Consider the following 11967-nt stretch of genomic DNA (forward strand, 5'->3'; position numbering starts at 1 on the left):
TCTCTATTTTAGAAAGGATATCCTAAAGTGGCTACATTTCTAATGCGTTTGTCTCTAAAACTAGAAGAAAAAGGTACATGCTAATTTAATTATATGCTTTGGCCTAATCCGGATTCTTATGATTAATTATTTACAAAGTTGAGAAAACATTATACTTCAATGGAAAAATGCTTTAATTTGACAAAGAAATCACATACGAGCTAACGAAATACAACACTTAATCCGAACAAACATCTTTAAGTCGAATTTAGATTAACTTGCTTAAACAGGGTTAATAGAATTCCTTATTAAAGAATGTTACCGATAATATTCAAAACTAGTCCTATAAACTGCCTAAAGAAATCGAAATTGGGTGATTCAAAACTGTATTATATTTGGCTAGATTTAACAGCTATTTGCTCCTACTTATTCAAAGCATGCTAAAAGAGTGAATTTAATTTTAACAATCGCACTAAATAGTTCACATTCCATGAGTTATATTTACATCCTGTATGCTACTAAACGAATCAAATACCACAGTTTCAAATCAACATAAACATTAATTAAGTACAAACTTACTAATGTATTCTCTATTAGGCTACAAATTAAAGGATTTATATAACTTTAACAATATTCGCAAAGCTATAAGTAAGGCAATAGATGATTGAAAATTCTTCAGATCTTTCGATTCAACTTTCATTGCGACATCAGTTACATCAGACAGATTCGAAGTGTGTACCTGAGGAGATGCTTACAATGAAATAAACAGGGGAGTCAGTTGAGCAGCAATGTAAACGAAACAACGGCAGTAACATATGAACAACAGCAGGACCAATTCCAATGCAAGATGCAACTATAGACAAGGGAAGATGCAGCAAAATGACAGCAATAAATAGGGGAGCAGGATCAGGACTCAGACAAACCAACTCTAAGAGAATCAACCAATGCAAACCAACCAATAAACTCAGCTGATACTTAAAAGAAAACAGAATTGACTAAACAGGTTCAACAAACTGGGAATCGAACAAACAGCAAGAAAAAGAAAGCAGTTTCTGCTTTCTGTGTATCCCTCTCCCTATCTCCTTTCTTTTCAAAATCCAATATCTGTCTACAGTTTTGAGATTATACTTGAGTTATCAGAAAGAAACCTTTTCCAATTTTTACTGTTTTTCCAGAACATCCAGTTCCCCAAAATTCAGTCTGAGTTCTCCCTCCCTAATATCAGATGTATTAATGTCTATATATTATCTAATCTCCTCTGAGTTTTATGTGTGTCCCCTCTTTTATAGCCTAAATTCAACCCTTTAACAGCCCGTTAGACAATCAGCACACCCCTCCCATGTGCTCTCCTATTTTCAGATTCCACTTAGCTAATTAAGTATAAATAAACCCCATGATATTCCCTGGCAGACTTACTTTTGAGTAATGTTTATCATTTCTGAAACTAAAGTAGAGTATGGGCAGCAGAATGTAGTCTGACAGCATATGCTGTCAAACTATTTTAATCAAAAAGGGGCTTTTGTGCACATGTTGTGCCCCAATGCCCATGCCCTCCAATTCAGACTGTAACTAACAATCTGACCCTTTTATTTCTGATCCAAATTGACAATTATAAGCAGCTACACTCAGTTTCTAATAGATTCAGGCAATGCTTAACAGAAGCAGGTCAATTTGTTATTGATCAGACAGCTGAAACTAATTGACGACACATGTCGACTCGACTATATTAATCATAACATGTACAATCGTAGCCAAAATCAGATGTCTAATAGTATCGAACACATGACTCGAGTCATACTGACCCAGCAGAATTGTACTCGAGGAATCAGTTAATCAGTCAAATTTGAAATTCAGCTAATTGCACAGCACATACATACATACATATTATCAGTGAATAGAAGAAGGCCTTTAATCAAACACATAAGTTCAGGAAAGGTGGAGAGGATACATTTGGTAAAATTCAAAACACAAATTACACAAAACATGAACAGCCCTTTAAACAACACATGGACTAAAAATAAAGAAAAAGGAAAACAAAAACTCACCTAAAATCCCGAAAAATCAAAAGTCTTAGCTTGGATTCGAACAGACCCTTCTCAGGGTTGAACGGACTTTAATCGAAGTGTTTCTCAAATGAGAAACACTTCGATTAAGGTCCATTAGACCCCAATTTCTTGGTTTGAACAGGCACGGAACAGGCACGAGGAAACCTAGGGTTCTAGAGGGCAGATTTGGGTTTTGGGCTTTCTTGGTTAGATTCGGACCAAACCAAGCATGGTTTGGTCACGAGGGGGTCCGGGGACTATCTGGTATGAAACTGGGGTGCATCGGTGTAAATCGAGTTTTGCTCGAATCTTCAAATGAAGATTCGAGAACCTAGGGGATGATTCGAACTAAACGGCCAACAGATCAATGTTCAGGGTGGTGAGGGGGTTCTATGGTGTTCAGGTGGAGGTCACCGGCGTTCATGCCGCCGGGTTTCTGGTGAAGGGGGATGGGGGCGGCTCTAGGGTTCCGGGGTTCTTGTGAAGATGATGAAAGCTGGGGTATTGGATAGGGGGGCAGGGTACGAGTGAGAGTTTATATATGGAGTGGATGAACGGATCCTGGCCCTCGGATGAGACACGATGAAGGGCCAGGATCCTTCAACTAATAGGAAACAGTGTCATCTCAAAACTAGAGGGGGTTGGGTCGGTCCGGGTGGAATGGGTCGGGTTCATCAGTGGGTTATAGGGAAGTGATCTTGGCCGTTGATCAATCTGAGATCAACGGCCCAGATCAGACTGGATTAAAACGGCGTCATTTGGACGTTCTTGAAGTAGGCTGGTCTGGACCGGGGCAAGCACGGGTTTTGGGCTGAGTTGTTTGGGCCAATTTGTTTAAAATTGGACTGGCCCAAGTCCGAGAATTCTTTCTTCTCTTTTATTATTATTATTATTATTATTTTTTTTTTTGAATTAATTTATCAAATAATAGCATATAAAACCATAAACAACATTTTACATACAATTGACATTAATTATACTAACATCACTTAATGACAGAAATAAAAATGAAAGATGCACATTTTTTTATTTATTTTTTTATTGAATAAAATAAACACGGACGGGATTACAGATAACTAACGAATATGCCACACAAAATCCAAAACTTGTACAGCAGGACCATTTGTCACATTTTTTATTTCTTTTGGAGCGATTGTCGCGCGAAACAAAAATCACGTGCTCACAGGCTTAAAAACTATTTCTGCTGAAAAACCATTTTTTTAAGCAAATCCAAATAGGCTCATATTTTGTTTTTTATTATATTATTTATTTTGTCTTTTACTTTTTCCTTTTATTTTTTCTTTTTCTTTTAATAATTTTTAGTCTAACTTTTTTATGTTTGCTCATTATACGCGTGAAGTTTAGGCATTTTGTCTAACTCGATCTTGAAGTTGACACATATATGATAAGAGTGGTTTAAAGTAATATGTTTAAATAACTATGAGTGTTTGAATAAAATTTTGTAGAGCATCGGGACCGGAATAACAAAACAGAATAACTAAGAGTGTGCCTAAAAAAAAAAAAAATTCCGTATATTCCAAAATTGTCCTTGTTCACGTGCCCCTAGAGCCACTACATATATAGACACATCACTGCGAAACCCTAAAACCTCTTTTTTTCTCTCTTTCTGCCTCTCTTTGCTTAATTTGGCGTGTAAAGGGGTGAGCAAGTTTCAACTGTGCAGCCATGGCTCTGGTATGTTTCTTAGATCTTCATTCATTCCTTTTGATGTTAAAAAAATAGATCTGAGTTTTCAATTCTTTATGATTTATAGCTAAAGATTTAATCTTTACTACTGTTTTTTCAACCTGTTAGTATATCTAATGTTCTTTTGGTTGTGGGGTTTGTAATGTTTATTGAATTATTAATGTACTTTATTTTGCTAAGTTCTTCATCTTGGTGTCTTTAATAGTTTTATTTGGATTTTTTTGAGTGTAATATGAATTTTATAATTATAAAATCTAAGTGAAGGTTAATTATTTGCTGAATTTTCCATCTGCCTATGCCTATTGGCTATTTGAATTTGTCTTCTCCTAAAGTTTTTTGCATGTATGAATCACTCAATTAAGTAGAGTGCGTATCACTGTATTGGCTGAACTGTGAAGTCCTTTTTTTTCTCCTTTTCTAGATAGCATTTGACCCTCTTGCACGCACCTTGACAATTCCACTGATTACTTATTACGTCGCACTATCACAAAGTACCGGTAACTTTGCCCACCAAGAATTAAGCAGACACGTAGTTCTTGGTTTTTTGGCCTCTGCTGTCGTTTGAACATGTGAACTCATGGTTTTCCTCCCGCTTCATTGACCACTAGGCAACACCCTTCAGTGCCTTGCCTTGAGTGGGGTGAATCTTTTTTCTATTTAGAGAGAGGGGGCTTCACATTCTTAGTATGAGCCTTTGTTTTTAGTTGCTCTGTCCTATAAGCATCTCTTTTCCCTTGAGAAAGACACCCTACAAAGAAGACCAGCTTTTGTATGCGCTGAGTCAAATGGCATTCAAATTATTATTTTTTATTATAAAGAATGTGGCATCTTGAAAGTTTTTAGGATTTTTGAGGTGTTTAACTTGATGATATAGATATATTGTGCCTTTATTGAATCTGTTGGAGTGGAGAAAACATCAGAGGACGCAAATCTATTTGGATTGTTAGCTGAGAATTGAGGTTGAGTTATTTTTTTTCTTACAACAATAATGGTGTTCCGATTGATTAAAATGGGACATTATGCATGAATGCTAGAAGCTTTTCCTTAGCTACTTTTTCAGTAGCAGAACTCTCTTAAGAACAAGTGCAGATGATATGTCCAATTGTATTCTGTTCTTCTTGGGGATGAAATTTCTTGACGATATCCTCGCATTTAAATTTTCTTCATTATATATGTTGCAGGTTTTGCACTCGACAAATAACAACAAAAATGCCTCAAAGGCACTCATTGCTGCTGAGTACACAGGTGTAAAGGTTGAACTTGCTAAGAATTTCGAGATGGGTGTATCAAACAAGACACCTGAGTTTATCAAGATGAATCCAATTGGGAAGGTATGTTATTATTCTGCAGAACCCTATATACTTTCTCATGTACTTCAGACAAGGTTTTGCTAATCTTGGTTGGTGTGTGCTTTTTGACCTGTAGGTTCCTGTGCTTGAAACACCTGATGGCCCTGTTTTCGAGAGCAATGCTATTGCACGCTATGGTGAGGCTATTTCTCATTTTCTTTTATTTGACTTATGATCATATAACAGAAATAAGTCTGACATTGACCTCCTTTAATTCATGCAGTAACTAAATTGAAGCCTGACAATCCTCTCTTTGGCTCTTCGTTGATCCAATATGTATGTATTTTGGTTTCTTAGTTACATTTTTCCTTTGTGAAATTCTTATTCCTCGATTTATGTTCACTTTCTTCTTGATAGGCTCAAATCGAGCAATGGAATGATTTTTCTACCACTGAAATTGATGCAAACATTGCACGATGGCTGTACCCTCGCCTTGGCTATGGTCCATACATTCCTCCAGTATGTCTCGTACTGTGCACTATTTAATAAAATTATTCTGAAACAATAGAAAAGGTAATCAACTGAAAATCTTCTTGTTTTGCAAAAAGGCTGAGGAAGCTGCAGTAGCTGCATTAAAGAGAGCTCTTGATGCTTTGAACACCCATCTTGCATCTAACACGTACTTGGTTGGAGAGTCAATCACATTGGCCGACATTATAATGGGATGCAACTTGAGTATTGGTTTTGGGATGATAATGACTAAAAGCTTTACCAAGGAATTCCCACATGTAGAGAGATACTTCTGGACTGTGGTTAATCAGCCAAATTTCTGCAAGATATTGGGTGAGGTGAAACAAGCTGAATCTATCCCTGCGCCTCCATCCAAGAAGCCTGCACCGGCGAAGGAACCTTCAAAACCCAAAGCAAAGGAGGAGCCAAAGAAAGAGGTTAAGAAGGAAGAACCAAAGTTCGAAGAGGAGGAAGAAGCACCCAAGCCTAAGGCAAAGAATCCTCTTGATCTATTGCCTCCAAGTAAGATGATTCTGGATGAGTGGAAGAGGCTTTACTCCAACACCAAGACCAACTTCCGCGAGGTTGCCATTAAAGGTATATTTTAGTTTTTTCTGTTTTGTTACCTATCTTTCTTTTCAAAAGCTTAGTGAGATTTCTCAGTATTAGTTATTTAAAGATATTTGCTTTCTCCAATCAGTGCATGTTTAGTTTTTCCTAAAAAGTAACCTATAATTTGTTCGAGGAGAGGAAGGTCCCCGAGAGTTGTTCCTTTTTTCATTGTTGAATCTCTCGTTTGAATGATCAATTTATGATCTGCTGTATCTGATTAATCACTAATCTTTACAGAAAATTTTATCTTCTGACCATTTTTAGTTTCAAGTATAGGGATTTGGGAGGTGGAGAATTTGGAAATCTAGCAATAGAAGAGGAAATTTTCCACTTCTTTAAGAAAACATTTGAACTGGTTCCTTGTGAGAATCTTACCCCGTACTGTTCTTGTTTTGCAGGTTTCTGGGACATGTATGATCCTGAAGGATATTCTCTCTGGTTCTGTGATTACAAGTACCAGGATGAGAACACTGTTTCCTTTGTAACCTTGAACAAGGTTGGTGGTTTTCTGCAGAGAATGGATCTGGCACGCAAGTATGCTTTTGGTAAGATGTTGGTAATTGGTTCTGAGGCCCCATATAAGGTGAAGGGCTTGTGGCTTTTCCGTGGAAAAGAAATTCCCAAGTTTGTTATGGATGAATGCTATGACATGGAGCTCTATGAATGGAAGGAAGTAGACATCAACGATGAAGCACAGAAGGAGCGTGTCAACCAAATGATTGAGGATTACGAGCCCTTTGAGGGAGAGTCTCTGTTGGATGCTAAGTGCTTCAAGTAAACATTTTGTTGCATTCGGCGATGGTTCCTTTCCCCTGAGGTTGTAGTTTACCTTGGTTTTGTCCTCCCAAATTTACTTAGATTCTTGTTTTGAAAACTTATCTTGTCTTTTTTGAGAAAGGTTAAAACATATGTTGTCTTAAGAGGTTTTCTTGTCTTTGTAGTAGTATGTTTTCTAAATTATCGGGTTGACAAAGAGAACTGGGATATATTTTTGATTGAGTTGTTTATCCTTTTCCAAGTAAAGCAGTTTTGGCAGTGCTTCATTCACATGAATCACCTTTTGCAACTTGCATGTTAACTTGTATAAGGTGGATTAATTTTTCTTGATTTTTGTGTTTGCAATAGAAGCATAATCATTAGGCATTAAAGACTCTCTCTGCCTTTGGTCTAGTGGTACTGTCGTAAGATATAGGTGTATCATATTATACATGGTAGGGTAGCCTGGTGCATTTATGCGCGGGGTTTGGGAAAGGGCCGTACCACAATGGTCTATTGTATGTAACATTACCCTGTATTTTTGCAAGAGGCTACTTCCACGGCTTGAATCCGTGACCTCCTGGTCACATGGTAACAACTTTACCAGTTACATCACGGCTCTTCTTCCATAGTATACATGGGTGAAAATCCGTATTATACATGGGTGAAAAATATATTTAACTGGAGAAAAAAAGAGAATCATATAATTCTTAGGCAATATATTCGAGTAAAATGAAGGATAAATTCAATTCTGCAATGAAGATAGCTCAGTTTGTGCTATGGAGAAAACTGGGGCAATAGTGAGTTCTCACAGTAAGCAAAGTTCTAACTGATTTAAAATTCCTAAGTACTATTAGGAAAAAACTAATATGAATATATTATAGTTATGTTATATAATACAAATAAGAAAAGGATTAATAAGTAGAATTATAGGTGATTACAAAGTTCAAAGTAATAAATGTAATAGAGTTCGTATTGTATTTGAAGATAGTAAAATACATTTATTTATGACTAAACGGTAACTGTGAAGTAGGACTCTCCTTATATAGTGAAGCTTTTTAACCTTTTAGTGTGCGCAGTATTGTTTTAGAACAGAGGCAATTTAATTACAGTAGTATATAAGGGAAGTTATACTGCCTTTTTTATATTTTTCTTCTTTAATTAAATTAATAGCCTATGATAGTTTTGAGCAGCTACGTTGACTGTTTACTGATCTCCATTGCTTTCTATTCTGATCCAATATAAAGATTCGCCGGGAAAAGATATAAACACAACCACACAAGTTATCCTACATGCAAAAGATATCCACGACAATATTCTTAAAGTTGTGTTTTTTGAACACATATTTTTCTTTATTTTATTTTTCAGGTGAACGCTGCACGTATTTTATTAGACAAAGAAGATGAACTTATGCTAAAACATGATATAACTACAAAAAAAAAAAAAAAAAAACCTCGCGAACCTGTTGCTAAATTGCTTGTAGCTAACAATTTTTTTGATAATATATCGCTAATCAAGCTGTATATATATAGCTATAGAATTTGTCCGTCACCAATTTTTTAGCTACAGAATTTAATTGTCACCAATTTTTGTTTTTTTTTTTTTTTTTTTTTTTTTTGTATCGTAAGTACTGCATTAATCATGCAAATTGAGTAGTTTAATCTTAAACCGTGAGGAATGACTTCAAGCTGTCCAGCATGCAGTATTGCTTTATGGAAATAAAGGAGAAATAAGAGGAGTGACGTGCCTAATAATAAAGGCAAAGTTTCCCAAAAATTGCTTTGATTCCTTGTGAAGAGGAAGGTAATTTACACACACACTGATGAGTTACGGGAGCCCATTAGTTTTTGCTCAAACACCATATTTGGTGCTTAAAATTCATTAAATATGTAGAAATATTAAATTTAAAACCCTTTAACTAACACTTAAAGTCGTATATTAAATCCAGAACCCATAAAGTTAAAATCCTAGCTCCACCTCTGCTCTCCATCTTTAATGAATTCTGGGGTTCAAATTTTGAGAATGAAATACCCTTGCTAGGGAGCGTTATATCTCCAAGCAGAGAGTGGAGAACCAAAAGTAATATTTTAAAATTGAAAAGTTTCTTATATATATATTGTGTGTGTGTGTGGGGGGGGGGGGGAGGGGGTTGAAGATGTGTTTCTTGTTTTTCATGTTGGATTGTGATTTTCTTTGATCTTTGAAAATGCGCAGAAGTTACAGTGGAAATTAGGGATGCATCCCCATCACACTACTTGATGAAGTTTGAATCTTTTTACAAACTATCAGAGAATGGTATTGACATGTATGAATCAAATGAATTTGAAGCCTGGGGCTATAAATGGTAATGATACATCCATTGTTATTTTCTCGATTCTTTTGAATTTCCCTCGCATTTCTCCCGAACAAGAATTTTTAGTGAATTTCTAGGGTCTGGACAAAAGCTACTGGTTCACGTGAACTCATAACTTCTAAGCTTGGTCCGCCCTTGTTGATGGGTTCACTTAAAAAGGTGTAGACATACTTGCAGCACTATTCCTAAATACGCGATGGAGAATCAATTAAAGAATTATACTTAGCATCCAAATCGCAGGAGTGCATCATTCTTGAAAGTTAAAACTAGTTGCTACTCATACAGATTACTCATATTGCATTTGTAGTGTATTTGATTGTGTGGTTGGCGGAATTCTCATCATATGAAGAAATAGTTATGTAATTCTAGACATGAATCTAAGAAATCAGGTTAAGATCTACGTTGTACAGATTCTCCAAAATGACGCCGCACCCTTGTGCGATCCTCCAAAATTACGCTAATTTTGCAGGATCCGACAGGCATCCAGGAGAGTCCGATCAATATAGGTTAAGATTATGTTTGTCAGTTAAGAGTATAATAATGAATAACTATTATTCGATCCACTACAAGTCAACTCAATACGCGCTTTATATTTAAAAATAGAAGTTAGACTTGATTAGTGCACAATCTTGATGTCGCATTTCCCACAATGTCGTCGTTTTCATGTACCATGATATGAATTTATGGAAATTAATTGTTGACGGACTTGGTGCAGGAAGTTGATCATCTATCCCAATGGGGATGACAACATAGAGGGAAACGATTACATCTCCGTCTACTTGGCCATTGCGAATGACAGCTCCTTACCTGCTGGTTGGGAGGCTAATGCTGTGTTTAGCTTCTTTCTGTTTAATCAACTTTGTGACAACTATCTTGTTATACGTGATACATATCGGCTTACCTTCTTCTACTTTACATTCGTTTTTTTTCCTTTTCCTTTTGATCAATATAGAGCATTCTCTGGAACTTCTATGTTCGAAATTTTTCCATCTGAACTCGGACGTAAGATTTTTGTGATGCAATGTATAGGAATGATTATATATGATTTATTGCTTCAGGTCAAGTGCGGCGATTTCACAAGGTCAAGTGCAAATGGGGTTTCTCCAAGCTTATCTCTCACAAAGCACTGAAAGAGCAGTCCAATGGATACCTTGTCGATGACAGTATCATTATCGGAGCTGAGGTATTCGTCGTCAAGAACCAAGGAGTTGGTGAATGTGTGTCGATGTTGGAAGACATCGAGACTAATAAGCATGAATGGAAGATCTATGAGTTTTCAAAATTAGGGGAGTCTTGTTTGTCTAAAGAGTTTACTGTTGGGGATTACAAATGGTATGTCATTGATGTCAGAGGCGGATTAAGGATTTAAATTCTATTGGTTCAGTTGAACCTGGTACCGAAGGGCTGAATCCACCCTTGATTGATGTATTCATATACGTTATATATTTTCTTCTTTGTTTAACTATTTCAGTTTGGTGTTTGAGTAAATAGACGTTCTTATGTCTGGATGCAGGAAAATTCTGCTTTATCCTAACGGTGTTTGTTGTCAAAGGACCAAAGAATCTCTATCTATCTTACATCAGTTGATGCTGAGGGATTTGGTTGCCGGAAAAGGGTTAAGGCAAAATACACCCTTTCTGTCAAAGACCAGATTAATGGTGAACATCACGACGAAGGTTAGTATTTTCTCTTTGTTCCTTAATATAAATTCATTTAGTAGTAGTTGCGTTGATATGAATGAAATCCATTTGATCAACTTTTCCTCCTTATAGGTTATATCTATCTATTTCTGAGCTAAGTGCAGTTCATAAAATCAAATTATTGAATCAGTTTTTTGGTGAAAGAATGGTGGTTTAATGGTGTCATGACTAGTGTTTAATAGTGGTGGAAGAATAGATGCGTGGTGAAGGAGGGGATGATGTTGGCGATGGCTGGGGGAAGAGGGAGGTGGTGGTGGAAGAAGAAGAATTTAGGGGAGGGGTAAAATGGGATAGGTGTGATGAGCAGTGGCAGAGCCACCTTATAGGAATGGGTGTCAAACCACACCATTTCAAAAAGAAAATTTTATATGTATATATACTATGTATTGACTTCCCTTAATTTTCTCGTATGTTTACTTTTATATATTTTGACACCCCTTAATGAAAATTCTGGCTCCGCCACTGATGATGAGGGGGCACGCCACGTGGCATCTACCGCAGTAATATGCCATATGAGATAATATTACCATGGTCGTGATGGAATATATACCACAGCGGAAGCAATAACAGAATCTTATTCACGTGTAATCTATACAACTAGCACGTATGGAGATTTTAGGGTTACCTCTTGAAGCGTAAACACAACAAATCTATGTCGTTCTCCAGGTCCTCAGTTGATACCGCACACCAGCAGATTTTCACAGTCTTCTACTGTGTTACCCAAACAATAACCGAAAATAGAGAATTTTGGGTGGGCAAAATTCTAGTAGAAACCGCAGTCGGAATCATACCCCAAATGTCCAGCCCTTATATCCATATATATAGATGCGTTTTTAGGCCAAAACCGTTTTCAAAACCTGTTAGGTTTCCTTCTCCCACTAAGTAACAATTTCCACTATTTTCTATTATTAAGGCACAATAGGGACCACAGAATTTAATTAACAAGGCTTCCTATTATGATATTAATTTCGAAATTCTAAAATTAATTTCCATCATAATAAATTACGAATTATTCC

At 36.4% G+C, this 11967-nt stretch overlaps 2 protein-coding genes across 3 annotated transcripts; both read left to right on the top strand.

The window, feature by feature from the left end:
* Positions 1 to 3628: 3628 nt before the first annotated feature.
* On the top strand, positions 3629 to 7195 carry LOC104212424 (elongation factor 1-gamma 2-like). Of its 2 annotated transcripts, XM_009761672.2 has the most exons (7): positions 3629 to 3719; positions 4913 to 5062; positions 5157 to 5217; positions 5304 to 5356; positions 5438 to 5539; positions 5629 to 6127; positions 6541 to 7195. In XM_009761672.2, exons 1-7 carry the CDS (start codon positions 3711 to 3713, stop codon positions 6918 to 6920), a joined length of 1254 nt encoding a protein of 417 aa, XP_009759974.1. In that variant the 5' UTR covers positions 3629 to 3710; the 3' UTR covers positions 6921 to 7195. The 2 variants fall into 2 exon arrangements, with proteins under 2 accessions (XP_009759974.1, XP_009759973.1); XM_009761671.2 differs by lacking the exon at positions 3629 to 3719 and having other exon boundaries at positions 4904 to 5062.
* Positions 7196 to 7677: 482 nt separating this feature from the next.
* Positions 7678 to 11044, top strand: LOC104212425 (uncharacterized). The gene is made up of 6 exons (XM_070168732.1): positions 7678 to 7711; positions 9113 to 9242; positions 9967 to 10253; positions 10310 to 10583; positions 10765 to 10927; positions 11024 to 11044. Exons 1-6 carry the CDS (start codon positions 7678 to 7680, stop codon positions 11042 to 11044), a joined length of 909 nt encoding a protein of 302 aa, XP_070024833.1.
* The last annotated feature ends 923 nt before the right edge of the window (positions 11045 to 11967 follow it).

This window comes from Nicotiana sylvestris, chromosome 3, assembly GCF_000393655.2.
Source record: "Nicotiana sylvestris chromosome 3, ASM39365v2, whole genome shotgun sequence".
In the NCBI taxonomy this organism is placed as follows: domain Eukaryota; kingdom Viridiplantae; phylum Streptophyta; class Magnoliopsida; order Solanales; family Solanaceae; genus Nicotiana; species Nicotiana sylvestris.